The sequence below is a fragment of the Rutidosis leptorrhynchoides genome, chromosome 1 (genome assembly GCF_046630445.1).
Source record: "Rutidosis leptorrhynchoides isolate AG116_Rl617_1_P2 chromosome 1, CSIRO_AGI_Rlap_v1, whole genome shotgun sequence".
In the NCBI taxonomy this organism is placed as follows: domain Eukaryota; kingdom Viridiplantae; phylum Streptophyta; class Magnoliopsida; order Asterales; family Asteraceae; genus Rutidosis; species Rutidosis leptorrhynchoides.
In genome coordinates this window covers 17,925,462-17,944,207 of record NC_092333.1, presented here as the reverse complement: position 1 = coordinate 17,944,207, position 18,746 = coordinate 17,925,462, and the positions used below count along the sequence as shown (strand labels likewise).

Here is an 18,746-nt window from a genome sequence, read left to right as displayed (position 1 = left end):
TATGCCTATTGCCAGGACGTGTCCTCACAATATATGGTGTGGGCTTCATGGATGGTGGCAAACAAACGATCACATTCTAGCAAGTGTTAACAATGCAATCAGTGCCGCGAATATGGTGTTGGGTCATAAAACTCTTAATAAGATGGGTTTGGCGACTCGTTACATATTATAATATTGTGGTTGATTTGAAAATGGAAAAATAAATTAGTTCATGAACCACAAGGAGGAATAAAATAGTAATGGAAGATCAACTATGTTCTCTTAAGATAGTTGTTCTCTTAGGATAGTTGATCTGTCGCATTTGTGGTTATCCTCTAAGGAGTAAGAAGATTGGAGAACATTTTAAGGATTGGAAAAAAGATCCCAAGGTTGTGTTTGTATTATGCTGTTTGGAATGAAATTATAGCTTAAAAAAAAATACTAATGTAAATGTTAATAACACAAAGAAGGAGACTTAAGTATAAAACTCACTTCCAAAATCTAATTTGAAGGAGATAGGGACCCCCAAGTTTATAATCACATATTAAATTTGTTTACTCACGGATGTTGGATCCCAAACCCAACTAATGTGGATCATTACAACATAAAAATGGTCAATTCATAAAGTTGATAGTAGTATCCAAAAATAAGTCAAAGTTTTAATCTTGAACATTATTCTAGTAACAACAAACATGTTATAGACTATACCAGTATACTTGTCCCAAATAAGTAGTTTACAAGCTTTTAGAAGACGGTCAAGATCTAAATCGAACACTGAATCATTTTAATGTTTGCGATACTCGTACGTTTAACACCGATTACCGAAAAATAATCATTCACCTAGTAATTATTTATATTCACGATTATTTACAAATGGTAAATAATTGAGATGGCCCGAATAGGAAAATTGTAACCAAAGACAACGAATTTCTTTTGATTTTGGTACTCCTTATGGGTGAAAAGTACTTGAATGATACTGTATAACGATTTTGTATGGTAACAGGAGTACATGAAATGGTCAAGTGGTCCACCTAACATTAATTGGTCATAACAAATGGCCCAATAAAGGCATGGCATTTTCCATTATTTCTACCTTCCTTCAAAAATAAGCCAACATAAGTAGAAATGTGTTTTACATGTTTCAACGACCACAAAATTACCTAGTGTTGATGTGTCAATATTCTTACAAATGTCTTAGTTTAAACCTGGCGCGCGGTAACGCTAGATTAGGATTGAAAAAAAGACCCTCTTAGGCCGTGTTTGATTACATAAGAGATTTATGTTTATAAACTAAAACAATATATGACTATTAGACTATATAAGTGTATAAGCATCAAAAATACTTTAGGTTACTTTCAGCCTGTTCGACCCAACCATCTTTCCTTTTGGCTAATCTTATACCGTACTTTTTTATTCGACACAATATGGATATCCCTTAACCAGATTGACGTGTTCCTAACTATATTGGTGGAAGTTACCACATCTACTGCTAGATACGAATTTGTGTAAATCAAATTTCATGTTTTAGGGTTCTGTTTTTGATTGCTTAGCCTTGGATCCTTGTTTTTCTGTAGTTATATGGTATAACAAAATTATGTTGTATCTTTTATGTGACATGTTACGGACGGATTGCTATACATATGTTTTTGATTTTCTTATTACGTATACTGGAGAACAAGGAGACGACAAACAAGCAATGAAACCGATATACTAAGAGCCGATGAGCCGGCATCACCAAACATTTTGTCCATGCACTTGCGAAAATCTTCCACCTAAACGCTAACTTTCATATTCTTTGAGATCAGCTTGACGAGCTTGCCTTCCACTCTAGAGAAGCGAATAGCTTTACCAAAACGAGAAGAGAACGAAAAACCATACGCTCACCATCCACATCCGCCTCTACAAAAGGTGTAACGTCTTCGAAAGGTTGATCTTTAAAAGAGAGCGTCCCGAGATCCACCGAAGACTTTTCCTTTGCCTTCTTCTTTCTGCTAGCTTTGGAACCAACAACAACTAACTCGACACCCACGTTAACCTTGGCTTGAGACGGCTTCATCTTGGTCTAATTTGAAATCACACCAGACGCGGCATTATTCGAAAGATTAAGAGCCTTATGAAAACGGACATTATTTCTATACTTATCACAGTACGTACACTCCTTGTCTACCCCGAACCTTTATCGCACTCCAACAGAAATATTAAACGCACTAGCTAAATAATTCAAATCTGACCCGCTCCAACAAGTGGAAGGTAACACCACCACCGTCATCAGCCGCACCAACATCATCACCTCTAACCATACTTGACGGAACACTAGCGCGCCCTTCATCTACTTCTTTTTGCCAAACGAAACACCGACCAATGAATCATCCTCATCCAAACCAAGACCCACACTCAAAATACGCCTCCCCTTGTGAGACAAGGCATTCCTTCTGAACTCGTCACAAGAAGAAGCAATTGGGTTAGAGACACGATTAGGCTCATTAGCTCGACTAGGAAAAATCTTCTACACATAGCTTTTCCATTATAGCGTGGTATGAAAACAACTTTTAGGATCTAAAGAAAAATATGTTACATCTCTACGAGAAATTAAACGAGGTTTTCCTTGTTTAGTCTACCGGGAGAGCGAGTATTATTACTTAGATGTATGTGGTCTAACAATGATATCACTGTAACTGTTTTCGACCCTTCCCAAATCCAAAGGCCATCCCAATATATGCACTGAAATTTGAACCTAAAACAGATATGAGAACACATCCACTATGATGTTTGAATCTCTAAAGAAATGTTAAATTAAAAAAAAAATATATATATATATATATATATATATATATATATATATATATATATATATATATATATATATATATATATATATATATATATATATATATATATATATATAGTAAAAATAATTAGAAGCACTGCATCACAACCTATCTGGTAACCAAAGTTAGTCAGGAGTCTACTATTTCTAAACAATGAATCATGTGAAGAGTCAGTCTTGTCTACCACTAAATGAATATGCATGCATGCTTCTTCCTTTATACGACGGTTTTTTATATCTACTCTTCCTCCGGTTTTCCTCCTCTTGTTCTTTTCAACTTGCTAACTGGGAAGTGTAGTCTGGCCATAAGTGGACGTGGTGCACGTGACTTCCGGTCAAATCCCCGCACGCAAACAAATCCTACAATATTAAGATCATTAGCCTTAGTTAAACTAATTACAAATGTAGTATAGTGTTGATTATGTATATAAACAGATTAGGTATCAGAAAGCTAGTGTTGGCTACACATACCTCTCCAGAAGCAGTATTGAATACCTTCTGTTGTCAAGCCTGGTAAATACAAGTTGTTAAGTACTTGTTTAATATAATCTGGTCATTAAATTGACATCTCAGCAGCCATGTGTATAAATGCTGACGTGGATCGGTATGGGGCATTTTAATGAGAGAAAAAAAAATGGAGTTTGGAACCATAGCTTGGTACCTTTAGTGCAAATTGCCTTATTATATATGTAAACCTTGTCTCATTTTACCTCTAAATATTGTCGGTATAGAAGTCCCAAAGTACACCGTTCGTCTTGGCAAATTCCATAACCAAAATCTGGGAACGTCAATTGGTTTAAGGCTAGAGTCATGGTCTGCAAACACCTGCATTTTAACCAGAAAAATACTTCTGAGAAAAACAACATTAACATCTCATTTTAACGGTGGTAATTTTTGACATCTGACAAATTACCTCGTTAACTTGGAAGTATGTGCCGTTCAATGGGAAGCTCCCTCTCATAGCAGTTCGACATGGTATCTAGTCGTGGCATGCATATAAGATTGGAGTTAGATATACACATCCTATATGTGCAAGCCTAATGACATTAATTTATAACGGTAGCAATTTTGACCCATTTACCGTCGATTTAGGTTATGTTTCATCTCAAATGGGTAAAACGCGTAAAAAAAAGTTGCTTCAACACGAGAGAGTCGTCCTAACTCCTAAGTGTACACTTACTAAACAAGCCTTTTCAAAACTTTTGTCCAAAGTATGGTTATAATGGAATTATTATTTTGGGACAAAGATATAATGGAATTACGTAATCATATTCACTTTGTAATTTAACATTTACAAACATCTAAAAACTCTGTAATCTCATCTCTCTTAATTGATTCATATTTACAACATACAACGAGGATATATATAAACCCGAGATACAAGACCTGACTGCCCAATAAATGCACCAACCCAACTAACTACATTAATTGCACCGTCTCAACTAACTACATTAATTGCACCGACTACCTACTAACATTAAATATGTATACGTATGTCTTATGTATTGTAACACTCCCCCTCAAGCTGGAGCATAGATATTGATCATGCCCAGCTTGTCACAAAACTGACGGATGCAATTTCTAGGTAATGCTTTGGTGAATAAGTCAGCCAACTGTTCATTACTTTTTATATGAGGTGTTTGAATAATTCCTTCTTCTAACTTTTCTCAAGTAAAATGACAGTCAACTTCAATATGTTTGATCCTTTCATGGAAGACGGGTTTGCTTGCAATATGAATGGCTGCTTTATTATCACACCACAAATTCATTGGTTCAGACTGAGCAAAACCAATCTCACTAAGAAGGTTACGAACCCAAATAAGTTCACAAGTTGTCTGGGCCATGGCTCGATACTCAGATTCTGCACTTGAACGAGATACCACATTTTGTTTCTTACTTTTACAAGATACAAGATTTCCTCCAACGAAGACACAATAACCAGTTGTAGACCGTTTAGTTGCAGGATCACCATTATAATCAGCATCAGAAAATCCCTCGATAGTGTGATGACCATTATTCTGGTATAAAAGACCACGACCAGGTTTACCTTTTAAGTGGTGTACCTTTTAAGTACTTTAAGATGTGAGTGACAGCATCCCAATGTGAGGTTCTCGGAGATGACAAGAACTGACTAACAACACTCACCGGGAAAGCAATATCAGGACGGGTGAGTGTAAGATAATTTAGCTTGCCGACAATCCTTCTATATTTTTATGGGTTCATAAGAAGTTCTCCTTCGTCAGTTTTTAACTTTATACTAGGTATCATTGGTGTTTCACAAGTTTTTGCGTTAATCATCCCAGAATCACTGAGCACATCAAGACAATACTTTCTCTGAGATAAGAAAATACCTCTTTTATTTCGAGAGACTTCAATACCGAGAAAATATTTCAAAGGACCAAGGTCCTTCGTTTGAAATTAGAAATTGAGTACTTAAGAATGTTTTTAACCTGTGAATTCCTTCTTTATCACTCCCAGTAATTACAATGTCATCCACATAAACAACAAGCAAGATGCACCCAGAGTTTGATGAAGCGAAGAATACGGAGTGATCATATGCACTTCTTCTTAGGCCAAAGTTTCTAACTACCGCATTGAATTTTCCGAACCAGGCACGAGGAGATTGCTTCAAACCGTAAATTTCTTTTCGTAATTTGCATACTTTACCAGACTCCCCCTGAGCAACAAACCCAGGTGGTTGCTCCATATAGACTTCTTCTTGCAAATCTCCATGTAAAAATGCATTCTTCACATCAAGTTGGTGAAGTGTCCATTGATATGTAGCAGCTAAAGAAATGAATAATCTGATAGATGTGAGTTTAGCAACAGGAGAAAAGGTCTCAGAATAATCCACCCCATATGTTTGAGCATATCCCTTAGCAACTAAACGAGCTTTCAACCGTGCCAAAGAACCATCAGGATTAACCTTTACCGTGAAGACCCACTTACAACCAATTGCCTTTTAGAAACAGGTAAGTTAACTAATGCCCAAGTGCCATTATGATCGAGTGCATTCATTTCCTCAATCATAGCAGCACGCCATCCAGAATGAGCCAAAGCTTCACCAACAGTTTCGGAATGAAGACAGAATCTAAAGTGGCAACGAAAGCACGAGAAGAGACGGACAATTTATCATAAGAGACAAAGGAAGCAATAGGATAAGTACACTTACGTTTACCCTTTCGAAGAGCAATCGGTATATCAGAATCAGAATCGAAAGATTGAGTATCATGAATATCACTAGAATCATTACTCGGTGACTCACCGGGAGGATCTACCGACGATGACTGTAGCTCAGGAGCGGGCACTGATGTAGGACGGGGACGTTGACTGTATATATATTAAAAATGGTCAGTTTGTTCTGATGGTGTGGGATCTGGTGTGGGAACTTTTATGCTATATCTCAATAAGTCATCACTCTCCTCATGATTGCTAGAAATGGTTGTGGGAAAGAACGGTAATTCTTCTTGAAATGTGACGTCTCTGGAAACAACATAGCGTTGGAGAGTTGGTGAAAAGCATCTACACCCTTTCTGAAGACGAGAGTATCCTAGAAAGACACACTTAATACATTTAGGGTCTAATTTGGTTAGGTGTCTCGAACAAAACAAGTGCTACCAAATATCTTAGGCTCGATTGGAAACAAGGATTTTGTAGGAAATAAGATACTATATGGAATATCACCATTAAGAACTTCAGACGGCATGCGATTTATAAGAAAGCACGCAGTTGATACGGCATCAGCCCAAAAAGGTTTTGGAACATTCATTTGAAATAATAGTGCTCGGGCCACCTCAAGAAGGTGTCTATTTTTCCGTTCCGCAACCCCATTTTGTGCTGGTGTATCAACACATGATGACTCATGCAGGATACCTTCTTGAAGCATATATGATTTAAATGACTCTGAGAGAAATTCTTTTGCGTTATCACTTCTCAGAGTTAGAACAGAAGTATGAAATTGTGTTTTTACTTCGGCAACAAAGGAACAAAAATGAGTAAACACTTCCGAGCGACTTTTCATTAAATAAAGCCATGTAACACGAGAGTAGTCATCAATAAAAGTAACAAAATATTTAAAACCAGATTTTGATGTCACAGAACACGGACCCCAAACATCAGAAGGTACTAATTCAAATGGAGACGCAGCCCGCTTATTGACTCTAGGACTTAAGTGGACCCGCTGATGCTTAGCGAACTGACAAGACTCACAATATAAAGAGGATAAACCAAAAAACTCGGAACATAGTTTCTTCAAATTCTGTAAAGAAGGATGACCTAACCGACAATGCACCATAAGAGGAGAGGATGACTTTGAGCATACTAGTGACCGGGGAATTTTTGTTGTAGTTTCAAGTATGTAAAGTCCATCAGATACACGTCCTTTACCAATAATCTGTTTCGTCGAGAGATCCTGAAAGATACAAGAGTCAGGAAACAGTAAGGCTACACAATTTAAGTCACAAGCAAGTTTGCTGACGGATAGCAGGTTAAATGAGAAATTGGTTAGACATAAAACGGATGATAAAGATATAGATGGAGTGAGGTTGATAGTGCGGGAACCAAGAACAGGGGAGGTGGTACCATTTGCAATTGTGACATAAGATGAGTGTGTATTGAAGTCAGAGTAAAGATGGTTATTACCTGTCATATGATCTGAGGCACCAGAATCAATGACCCATTTGGAGGCAGATGATAAGAGACACGTGTCATTACCTGTTTCGGCAAAAGCAACAGTTGAAGTAGTAGGTTTCACAGATTCTTTCAATCGTGTATATTCAGCATGCTCGTTGGCAGAGATAGTGACTGTGGAGGAAGATGCAACATGTGCTGAGAGATTATTCCTCATATTTAGAGTTTGCAATTTCTTACAATATCGTTTAGTATGTCCAAGTTCATGACAATAAAAACACTCCACACCAGAATTAGTAGGTTCTTCCGTTATTCTATCAGTATGGCCTCCTCTCGAACTTCCTCGATAGCCACCACGAGACCTCCCTCCTCCTCTAAATCCTCCACGACTGATAAGAGCAGTGTTATGCTCAGAAACTTGAGGTGTTTTAACATCCTCGTGACGGAGGACACGAGCAAATGTTTCTTGAAGAGAGGGAATTGTAGACTCGTTCAAAAACTGGGACTTAATAGCATCATGTTCTGGTCGTAAACCAGTTAGAAAGCTCATGACCGCTATTTGCTCACGTTGTGTCTGCATAGTCTTAATATCAGCACTCAAAGGCATTACAGAATTAAACTCCTCATATATCTTCTTAAATTCCATAACATAAGCCATTAGAGATCGGTCGTGTTGTTCACCGCGATGAAAAGATTTGCACACATTAAATATTCTAGAGATATTGCTCTTTCCGGAATATAGGAAATCGAGATACTCCATAAGCTCTTTTACATACTCACAATGATTTACCAAAGAAGTAACCGAAGATTCAATGGAATTCATAATTTGAAGAAAGAGTCTGGCATCATTTTGTAGCCACAGATCCCGTGTGTCATCTTTAGGAGGTTCGGAAGTAAGATGAGAATCTTTTCCCATGCTCCTAAGATATACACGGATTGTCTTACTCCATTCAAAGAAGTTAGACCCATTAAGTTTATTGTCGGTCAAACGGGCTGCAATAGGAATAGTCTCGCTTAAATTACCATCTATTTTCTTTTCATCGCTCATTTTTTTTTTTTAAACTTTGAAATAAAATTAAATTAAAATTAAAATATAGCTTAAAATAAATATTAAATAATATGGATAAATATGCTTTAAGCTTTGCTAGTGGATATAATAGAAGATATAAATAAATATCTAACTCCACTTGCTAAGTGGATATAATAGAAGATAGAGAACCAGAGTACCAGAAAGATTGAGTTTCACCAAAAGAAAAACACAGCCGACCCTTTTTTTTTTCCCTTCAGCGAGCAACCGGAAAGATGATCGGAATCAAGAGACAGACACTCGGACTAAACAATCGACAGTGAACAGTGATACACGCGCTCTCACACGCAGGTGAACGGACGGGGTGCGACGGAGATAGGCGACGCCTGTGGGTTCTGTGGTGGCCGGAATTCAAATTAAATTTCAGGGTTTGCTATTCGAGGACTTCTGAATCGATTGGCGGGGGTGGTGAGATCAGAAAATGACATCAAAGTGGCCAATTTTTATTGACAGTGACGATCGATGGTGATGACAGTGGTGATGGTGATGACAGTGGTGACTACAGACTCAAACAATAACAGGTACGCTCTGATACCATGTAATTTAACATTTACAAACATCTAAAAACTCTGTAATCTCATCTCTCTTAATTGATTCATATTTACAACATACAACGAGGATATATATAGACCCGAGATACAAGACCTGACTGTCCAATAAATGCACCAACCCAACTAACTACATTAATTGCACCGTCTCAACTAACTACATTAATTGCACCGACTACCTACTAACATTAAATGTGTATACGTATGTCTTATGTATTGTAACACACTTTACAACACTTTACAGTAATTTTTTATTGAAAAGTAAGTGTTTTGGGTCAACCAATCCCATTTGATCTGTTACTCAACCAACCCAACCCGTCTGTTTTGACACTTATACTATTTATCCGTATAGCATTAACTGTACTTTATACTCACCAATAGAGTCCCTCTAACGGTTTTTGAATTTGCTTCTCGTATGCTGTTACACAAGAAACACGTTTCTTTGAGACATAGCGTACCAGATTCTTGAGAGCTACACTGTCCTTTTGGTGGCTGAATAGATTCTGCAGTTTCACCTGATATCAAGAGGAACAAACACATGAAGTAAATTACCAATTATAGTGCCAAAATGTTCTTTCACGTCACAAAATGGTATTATTTCGTACTTACCGGGTGTCCAAATTGCAAGAAGGTACGAACAAGGATCATCAGGTTCTCGCACGTCGAACTGAAATCAAAAAAACGTATGTTGAGAAACATACATTACTTAAAAAGATAGTCATGTTCTACAAATCGTATGCTTACCCCTTCCAAAAGAGGATGCGAATCTGGAAGCTCATAGCTGTAACATTTATACGGTCAAGTTATTAAATGTAACGACATGATTACTAAAATATAAGATATTATAAATGAAAAAGGATTAGAATAAGAATGAACTTACACTTGGTGCTCGGTTCTTAGCTGGCTAACGTTTTTTAGTTTTCGGGTGGGAAGTGAGGCAGCTTCTGACGTTAATGCAACCAAGGCACGTGACATGTCACCTTCAGCAAGTTCCATATTATTTTCCATAAAATTTTGCAGGTTTTGAGTAAACGCTTCCATGTTGAGTTTGATTGTCGGTATTTCATCCGGGTCTTCAGAAAAGTCTTCTATATCAAATTCCTCGTGTATCTTTTCGACCTCGGGTGTTAATGGTACCTGATTAAAACCAAAATATCGATTACAACAAACTTAAAGGTAACAACTTTGAGTTCCGTTTGTATATAATTAATAGGTAAAACGGTAATTCGGGATTCATCAGTACCTCGATTGTGGGCTCTGGTGTTGTTGGCTGTTCAATAATGGGATCCTGATGTTGAACTTCAGAATCTGGTAGCAGATACTGATTAGCAGGAGGTAGTGAAAGGTAGTCTCGATCGGGAAGCTCAGTGGAGCTTTGGCTTTGACTTTGATTTTGACTTTGACTAGGTGTTCTCTTTCCTGCTGAAGTTACGATACTTTTTTCTGGCGGTGCTGGCAATGGAAGTCTTGCACTACTCAGACATTTTAATGATGCAAAGTTAGTAATTGGTAATCCACTGATAAAAAGGAGTAGATGAGAGGTGGGATTTTCGACCTATTTACTTGTAAGTTGCTTGACTCGGGTCAAATTTTACCACAAACTAGTCATACGGGTGAAATAGTAACATTTGCTGAAAGGGGAATGGTTTCAAGTGTAAATTGAATGCTAGAACCTCACAAATCATTTTTCACATAAAAAGGATTATTGTTGAAATAAAAAGATTTTTTACATTAAATTTGACATGCTAATTGTTGAACACATATAAATTCTAATTTTGGACAGTGTTTCATGTCACTTTGAGCCAACCAATTATAATTTCGTACGAATTCCTTGACCCGTTTTGAACTGAACCCATTTAGCAATAATTTCCGAACCCACCTGACCCATTTTGCAATCAAGGATTAAGAGAGAAGATTATTGAACCTTGCAAATGCACTTGCAAAATGTCTACATTCTCCTCTCAATGGACATGAATTGCAATTTGGTTTGTTTTTCGTACAGAAAACCTGCAAAAGTAAATGAACTTACGTTGGCATCATTCAAGGGTCTACGTTATATTGCTAGTGTTGATGAGATTTTACCTTCCCAAAAGTAATCATCTGATAATGTAACTCATACCTGTCAATTATGCAACAAAAATTAGCTAAAATGGTTGGATTTTCTATGTTCATCTGGTTTCAAAATGAAATGACGTTAAACAAACAAATTATTCAGTACAGATCTATTTCGACCCGTAACCTGCCCCGCCCATTTTGACACATCTATTAAGAATTGCCTTACAAAGTTTTCTGGTCAAGCTTGCAGAGTCGTGGCCAAAGATATTGTTGGATCGATTCCAAAACCGGATACCTGTGTAGAAACACACGTGTTAGCATTCTGTCATAATCCCGAATAAGCAGCTGCAACCAGATTCGATACTCACAATTCTAAAAGATGCAACTGAAGAGACTCGGGAAGCGGTTGCAGTGGGACCCATCCGAGTCTAACAGCTATACGTCCAACATTTGTGTCAACCTAGTTCAATACATACCGAATATGTTAGTTTTAAGGATAAAATATATAGCTTAATATACCATTAGCTTTTTGTAGTGATCGTATTTCTTACAGGAAAAGCAAGATGGTGAAGCGTGAGTAGCCGTACACATTCCACACTTTTTAAGCCCAAACCTCTAAAGCTTAGCAAATATTCCCTAAGATCAAACGGTGTAAGTGAGTTTTCATACGTAACAAATCAACATTAGTGTCGCATGATGTGTTCATACGAAGACTACAGAACCGATGTTTTTTTGTCTTACTTGGCTTTATCAGGTGGAACGTCTCTTAACCATTCAAGATCAATGCTTCCATGGTCTTTTACTAGTCGATTTAAAAAGGCCTATATACAGTTGTACAGAGTTTCCATTATAATGTTTAGATATAACTAAACAATTTATGCTGTTTCAATAAAAATCCAACCATGACACACTTTTAATAACAGAATGAGTATAATTGGCCACCTCTATTTATTACAGAAAAAAAGATGGGTACCTTAATTCTTTCTGCAAGCATATTATTCATACCCCGATCCTTGATGGTATCCGATATCTCATCGACATTCGCACGTCTTACCGCTTCATAATCCACCGAATCCGCAGTATTCGGTGTTTTTACTCTTTTCTTTTTCGCTTGTGCGTCTCTTCTCAAACTATCCCAATCGAATTTATTCTTTCCATTTCTGATTCTTCTTTTCTTTATACCTATCGATTTCGGAATATCTTCATATTCATTCAGATTCGACTCGATGTCTTCTAATATCTCACCTGACAAATTCTCTATCTCTATTTTCTGATCTTTTTCCACAATAGAATTGTCTATATCGTTGCCTACAATTTCTGCTAAGATTTCACTATGTTCACTCACACACTTTTCGTCGTGTTTAATTGTTCCGTCTTCTTTTAATTCATTATTACATTCTAATTCATATGATATTCCCTCGTTATATTTGAGTGATGAGTAACTTATACTTTCCAATTCATTGCTGTTTACAGCCTCTTTTTCTTCATATGATACAGTATCAAGCAGTGTTTCTTCTTGATCAGATTCACATGGTTCTTTTACAGATATGCTTAATTTGTCTTCACAAAGTGGTTCAGACTTCGGGGGATATTTTGCAGCTAGATTTATGAATGCCGAACTGCATGGCAATGATATACAATTGATGATATTGATTCCAGTGGCAATTTTGACCTTTTCATTTATTAAACGGGTCGATATGGCTTTTTCGTAATCTCAAATGGGTTAAAAAGTTTCCGAAATGTATTTTCATTATCAATGTAATACTTTTTTTTGTGATAATAGGGGCTGACTCAAACAAGTTTTGGCTTATTAATGTGATCATTTGTTTTATTACAAGTGTTTAACCATTAACTGATTATAGAAAATTTTAGAAAATGGACAACAAGTCTTTCGGGTAAACCCCACCTGATTTGACCCCTATTAGAAATTGACCTCCTTTGACCCATTATTCAACTTGGCCCGCCCATCTTGCCACCCTTATATTCCAACTTTGCTGGCATGGTATTTGCTCTACCTGGAGAGATGATCAGATACATTTTGGGTAAGGAAAACCCCGATGACCGAGTCTACAACAGACCCTTTCCACTTTGAGAAACGTCTATCCCCTACAAAGATTTCATCTTAATGTTAACATACTGCTTGTTTACTTAAAAGCAGAATGGTTATATAAGAAAAAACTGCTGAACGCATGTTGCTTTTACATGCATATTGACTATGTAAAAGATGGTTCGTACCTTGAATAAGGTGCATCCTAGCGATAAAAGAAGCCGCTCGTCCACTAAATACGTTCCGTTCTTCTTCCCACCGTTTCGTCATATCTTCATCGGTCCCATCTATACCTTCACTATTAATGTCTTCCAACAATAGCCGCCAAACTCTAGTTGTTTCATCATCGATATCAACTTTAGGACGTTCTTTCTTTCCCTTAAACGGATCATACGACTCATCATAAGGAACAACACTTCTATCGTGCTGATATAAAACAAGAGAACTATTCCTTTCTCGGTATCTCGTTTTGTATGGGACAAGGGCACGCCGATTTTGTTCCATAACTCGATCCTTGAGACCCAAGTTATCAAATTGGTTTATGAGTGCATCGATATCATATGTTTTTTTCCATCTTAAACTCGAATCAAAACCTGTGTTAAGTGCAATGAAAAAAATCAACTCTTCATTAATCACTAGTGTCAAAATGCGCAGCTCGGGTAACAGATTAAAACAGGTCAGTTGAACTGGCATATCTAGTAAGGGTCAAAACAAGCATAATGAAATTAATCATTTTTAAAAATACCAATGCTTTTACAAAAATCTCAATATTTGTTAAAAACAAAATAGAAGGTTGACTTTTGTTGACTTTCAACATATCTGCCCATTCTTAAGTAATCTGAATATTTGAAAAAAATAGAATGTTGACTTTTGTTGACTTTCAACTTATCTGCCCATTCTCGAGTTTAAAATTTGACCTCGCTAACTCTACGAAGAACTTACCAATTTGCATTAAGAAGCGGTTGCTATGATATGAAGAAGAGGGAACGATATAATTTCTCTTGGTTCGTTTCTTTGTTACAAAATCAACGCTAAAATCGGTAGCAAGTAACTCCATGCACGTCTTCGGTTTACCCTCGATCAATCCAGCAAACTCGGCCAAATCACGCACCCGTCTAACGCCCTTACTTCTCTTCTTTCTAAAACTATCCACACGACCAAAATCGGACGTACTCTTGTAAGATTGATGATTACTTACCGTTGACTTTTCAGTTGACTTTTCAGGAGACCGTACAGAAGAAAATGCAAGTCTTTTGGTATTTATAGAACTATAATACTTTTCGGTTCTCCTTTTCTTGTAACACGGAGGAAAATTTGTAAACGTTGGTAAATATTCTTTCAATGACTTGTTACAAATCCCCAATGCATCTTCATCAGAGCATGTATCAGAACTACTTAAGGATTCACATCGACTGAATTCAAGACTACGTTTTGCTCTTGTGCATATGTTCTTGGTTTCGTCTTTTATGTCTAATTTGTCTGGAGTTATTGGGCCAAATATTTGACTTTCGTACATCATCTCGATCTCAGTCCCCTCATAATCCCACTCGTCTTCAAAGTAGATCTTTTTCCTGCAAGAAGTCCTCGTTGGTCGAGTTTTGGTCAATTCTATTGACTTTTCAATCGTACTCTTTTTGACATCCTTACTCTTAACTGTCGATGAACCATCTGGTTTCGGGGTTCCTTTTTTGGCACTTTTAGGTTCACCTTCTATAACCACTTTCGGTCTGTGCTTTCGTCTTCTTTGTTTCGGTTGCACCGTTCTCTTTGAACTTGAATCATCACTTGAATCCTCTTCAAAGTCTTCGTCTACCTCCAATTCCCAGATATCTTTACTTTTTGCTGTTAATAAACCATCCGGTTTTTGGGTGCGTTTTCTCGCACGCTTGGGTTCCCCTTCTATAACAATATTTGATTTGTACTTTCGTCTTGTTTGTTTCGGCTGTGGTGTTTTCTTCAAATTTAAATCGTCACTCGACACCTCTTCAACGTCTTCATCTACGTCCGAATGACAAACAGAGTCAGGTGTTTGTTCTATAAATAGCTCTGGCTGATCATTTATTATATCAGACACCATACGTTCGCGCCCGACCTTTCTGGTTTGTTTTGGTGTTACGGGTGTTAATTGAGACGAGATGTTTGTGATCAACTGTGGTGGTTGATCTGTTAATATTGGTGGAGAATTTAGATCGAACAGGAACCTTGTTCGTTCAGGCTGCGTATCTGCATATATCACACAAAGATTGTTAGCTATAATCCAAGAATAACTGATCATGCTACACAAAGCAGCTAAAAAAGACATCTTAGACGCAAATAAAAAGATTAAGTAGGGGTATGACTAGTATGCATCATTCAGTTGAGAAGTAAAACTTAGGGTGCGTTTGATAAAACAGAACGATTTAAGTGCCAAGTGGTTTTAATTGTGAATTATTCAAAAGTTCTGACTGAATTAGGTTGTGAACAACAATAACTTGAATTGTTTGATAATCATTCTAATGAACACCATGAATGATGTAAAATCAATATATTAACCTAATAAATGAATGAATAAAAGAATATAATTGTTTGATAAGTGTTTTGGATATAGGTTAAGGAGGATATTAAATGAAATTGATCGCAACCTGAATGGTTCAGCAACTCTGAATGGTTCAGCACACAGATTGTTGCGGTAGGTCATGTCCTCATGGAATAGTGGCCCACCAAGGTGGTGCCAAAACCACCGCTAGAAAACGATATCACTAACTTAAAAGGACGATATGTAGCAACTCGTCTCGTATTGGTATAATGTGATAAACTTGAACAGCTTATATGCTATATAGCAATATAGGCAAATAAAACTTCTATCATAGTTTTAAGTTGAGATACAAACTTATTGGTCAAACCAGCTTTAGTTGGGACAAACGATACTTACATTGTTGCAATTCGAGGTTACGGCTGCTTCCACAATCCTGTTTTCGAAACTGCACGTCCACACTACCAATGTTGTCATAACCGTCATCCCCAATGCTGCCACAACCGTCACCACTAATGCCACCGCTAGTGCCACCGCTAGTGCTGGGACAACTGCCACCAGGAGCTTTGGTGACAGTTGCTGCATCTGCAAGTGCAAGCAGATGACTACATGGAATACCACTCCAATTATTATTATCCATAAGAAAAGTATCATAAATTCCACCCTTCATATGATCAGAAATTTGACTTCGCAATCCGACATTACTACCGTCCCAGCAACCGAAACTCGTCCCAATGTTGGCTATATTAACATGATTTTCGTACCCGTTTTCGCAGCTCAGTTTCGGGTCTAACAAATCATGACTGGCAGGAGTAGGTACAGCCCATGGAACCTGAACTGGGTAACCTTGATATGAACCATCCTTCCTCATATCCATCTGATATGGCAGGGGCAAAATGGTAAATTACCAAACTTTCTTTCTCCAACTATAAGCAGAAGGGGGGAAATCTTTAGCTTTTACAGTGCCAAATTTTCTTGATTTTCGCACCCCTTTTCAGACATTATTCTGCAGAAACAGGAAATACTATTATTAATTAATTAATAAATAATAAAATAAATTATAATCTGTCTAATCAGAAACTGATGGGTTCATGCAAAAAGTAACAATTAAATAGGAACTAATAAACCACTAAACCTGAACATAAGACCTCATGCATGAATTAAAAAGTATAAATATAATTGATTACTCCTATTTCAAAGGGTTAGTGTGATATCTGTAGAAATCAAAAAAGAATAAATTTACAAATTTAAGAATGCAGCTTACTTAAATTTGTTCCTTGGTTAAAAAATTAACCAGCATAATCTTGTTCTTCTGAAATGATAACTGTTTGAATAACTTTAAGATGCAAAAACATGATAACTAAATACACTACTGAAACTATTTTACAAATTAATTTTGGGTTTTTTCTTTATGCATGTTCCATGGCTGAAATTAAAATTAAAAATTAATTTAGTTATTTCTGTGAAGAACAAGTAAAGAATTATTTTTTAATATATATAACAAAATTAATTGAGTTATTTCTGTATACACACTTTAATTTTAAAGTTTTGGAAAAATATTCTGTAGAAACATGATAATGTAACTAAATTCAACTACTACTATATAATAATTAATAAAAATAAAAATTAATTGGGTTGGTCAAATTCATTAAATTCACACAAAAATATCCCCTTCAGCTCAGAAATAGTAGAAAACTAATAGTAGTACGGACAGAAACCTGAAAAAAATCAACGGTCAAACAAAAGGAAATAAAGAAACGCAAATTCAGTAAGAGAAGAACACAAATTAATTAAAAACATTTTGCGTGAGTAAAAAAATGGTGGAAAAAATTAAGTCCGAGAAAAGTATATTAGCTAATTAATTAACCTTGTTAATCGAAGTTTGTAAGTGGCCGGAGATCTGTGTGAGTCGGTGATCGGCGGCGAAATTGGAAAGTGTGTTAAATTATTGTGTGTGTGTCTCCATAGATAAATAGAAAGAGAGATGAAAGTGAGAAGAAGATAAAAGAAAACAGGACTGCCTTTTTTATTCATTATTTCTTTTTTTTTCCCGGGAATCTTTTTTTATAACAAACTTTTTTATTTATTGTTAGAAAATTTTTCTAAATAAAGTAAATAACACTTTGTAAAATTTAATAAAGTTTAAAGCTACTCAAATGTACCAATGTATGTAGACTATATATATATATATATATATATATATATATATATATATATATATATATATATATATATATATATATATATATATATATATATATATATATATATATATATCAGTGTCGGTTATATACTTTCAAAAGGTGTATTAATATAAACATTTATATTTTTTAACCTTCAACCAAAAAAAATGATAACGTGTTATCATATTTATTGTTTACATACGAACAAAAAAAAAAAAACTATATAGCCTATAGTGAAACTATTAGTTCACAGTAATACAACTATGAACACCAGACTCTCACTTTATACAATAAATAAGAATTAAAGTGCAGAAAATGAGAGAACACGATAGTAGAATGAAATACTGATAATATTGATCGTGCAAAGTACAAATTCATATGAAAATCTAATGACCCGTCCTAATCCATCTGGACGAATACATTACATTTGGTTACATTGCGAGGTACTTGACCTCTATATGATACATTTTACAAACATTGCATTCGTTTTTGAAAAGACAATCTTTCATTACATCGAAAGTTGACGGCATGCATACCATTTCATAATATAACCAACTATAATTGACTTAATAATAATCTTGATGAACTCAACGACTCGAATGCAACGTCTTTTGAAATATGTCATGAATGACTCCAAGTAATATCTTTAAAATGAGCAAATGCACAGCGGAAGATTTCTTTCATACGTTGAGAATAAACATGCTTTCAAGTGTCAACCAAAAGGTTGGTGAGTTCATTAGTTTATCATAAACATTCATTTCCATCATTTTAATAGACCACAAGATTTCATATATTTAATTGTACACATAACCCGAGTACAAAAATAACACGCGTAAACCGCGAATTAAAAATCATTCATATGGTGAACGCTTGATAACC

At 36.1% G+C, this 18,746-nt stretch overlaps 1 protein-coding gene across 2 annotated transcripts; it reads right to left on the bottom strand.

Annotated features, from left to right (window-relative positions):
- Window positions 1-2,862: 2,862 nt before the first annotated feature.
- LOC139886404 (DNA glycosylase/AP lyase ROS1-like) lies at window positions 2,863-17,657 on the bottom strand. 2 transcript variants are annotated; one of them, XM_071870218.1, is made up of 21 exons: window positions 17,552-17,657; window positions 16,084-16,690; window positions 14,115-15,395; window positions 13,361-13,765; window positions 13,141-13,231; window positions 12,099-12,744; window positions 11,867-11,946; window positions 11,677-11,761; window positions 11,494-11,585; window positions 11,352-11,420; window positions 11,153-11,189; window positions 10,995-11,077; window positions 10,314-10,542; window positions 9,951-10,207; window positions 9,815-9,851; window positions 9,680-9,737; window positions 9,446-9,585; window positions 3,720-3,785; window positions 3,517-3,631; window positions 3,278-3,316; window positions 2,863-3,166 (listed from the first exon to the last, which is right to left on the bottom strand). In XM_071870218.1, the coding sequence occupies exons 2-21, from the start codon at window positions 16,559-16,561 to the stop codon at window positions 3,045-3,047; spliced, it is 4,410 nt and encodes a 1,469-aa protein (XP_071726319.1). In that variant the 5' UTR covers window positions 16,562-16,690; window positions 17,552-17,657; the 3' UTR covers window positions 2,863-3,044. The 2 variants fall into 2 exon arrangements, with proteins under 2 accessions (XP_071726319.1, XP_071726320.1); XM_071870219.1 differs by lacking the exon at window positions 17,552-17,657 and adding an exon at window positions 16,949-16,996.
- Window positions 17,658-18,746: the final 1,089 nt, after the last annotated feature.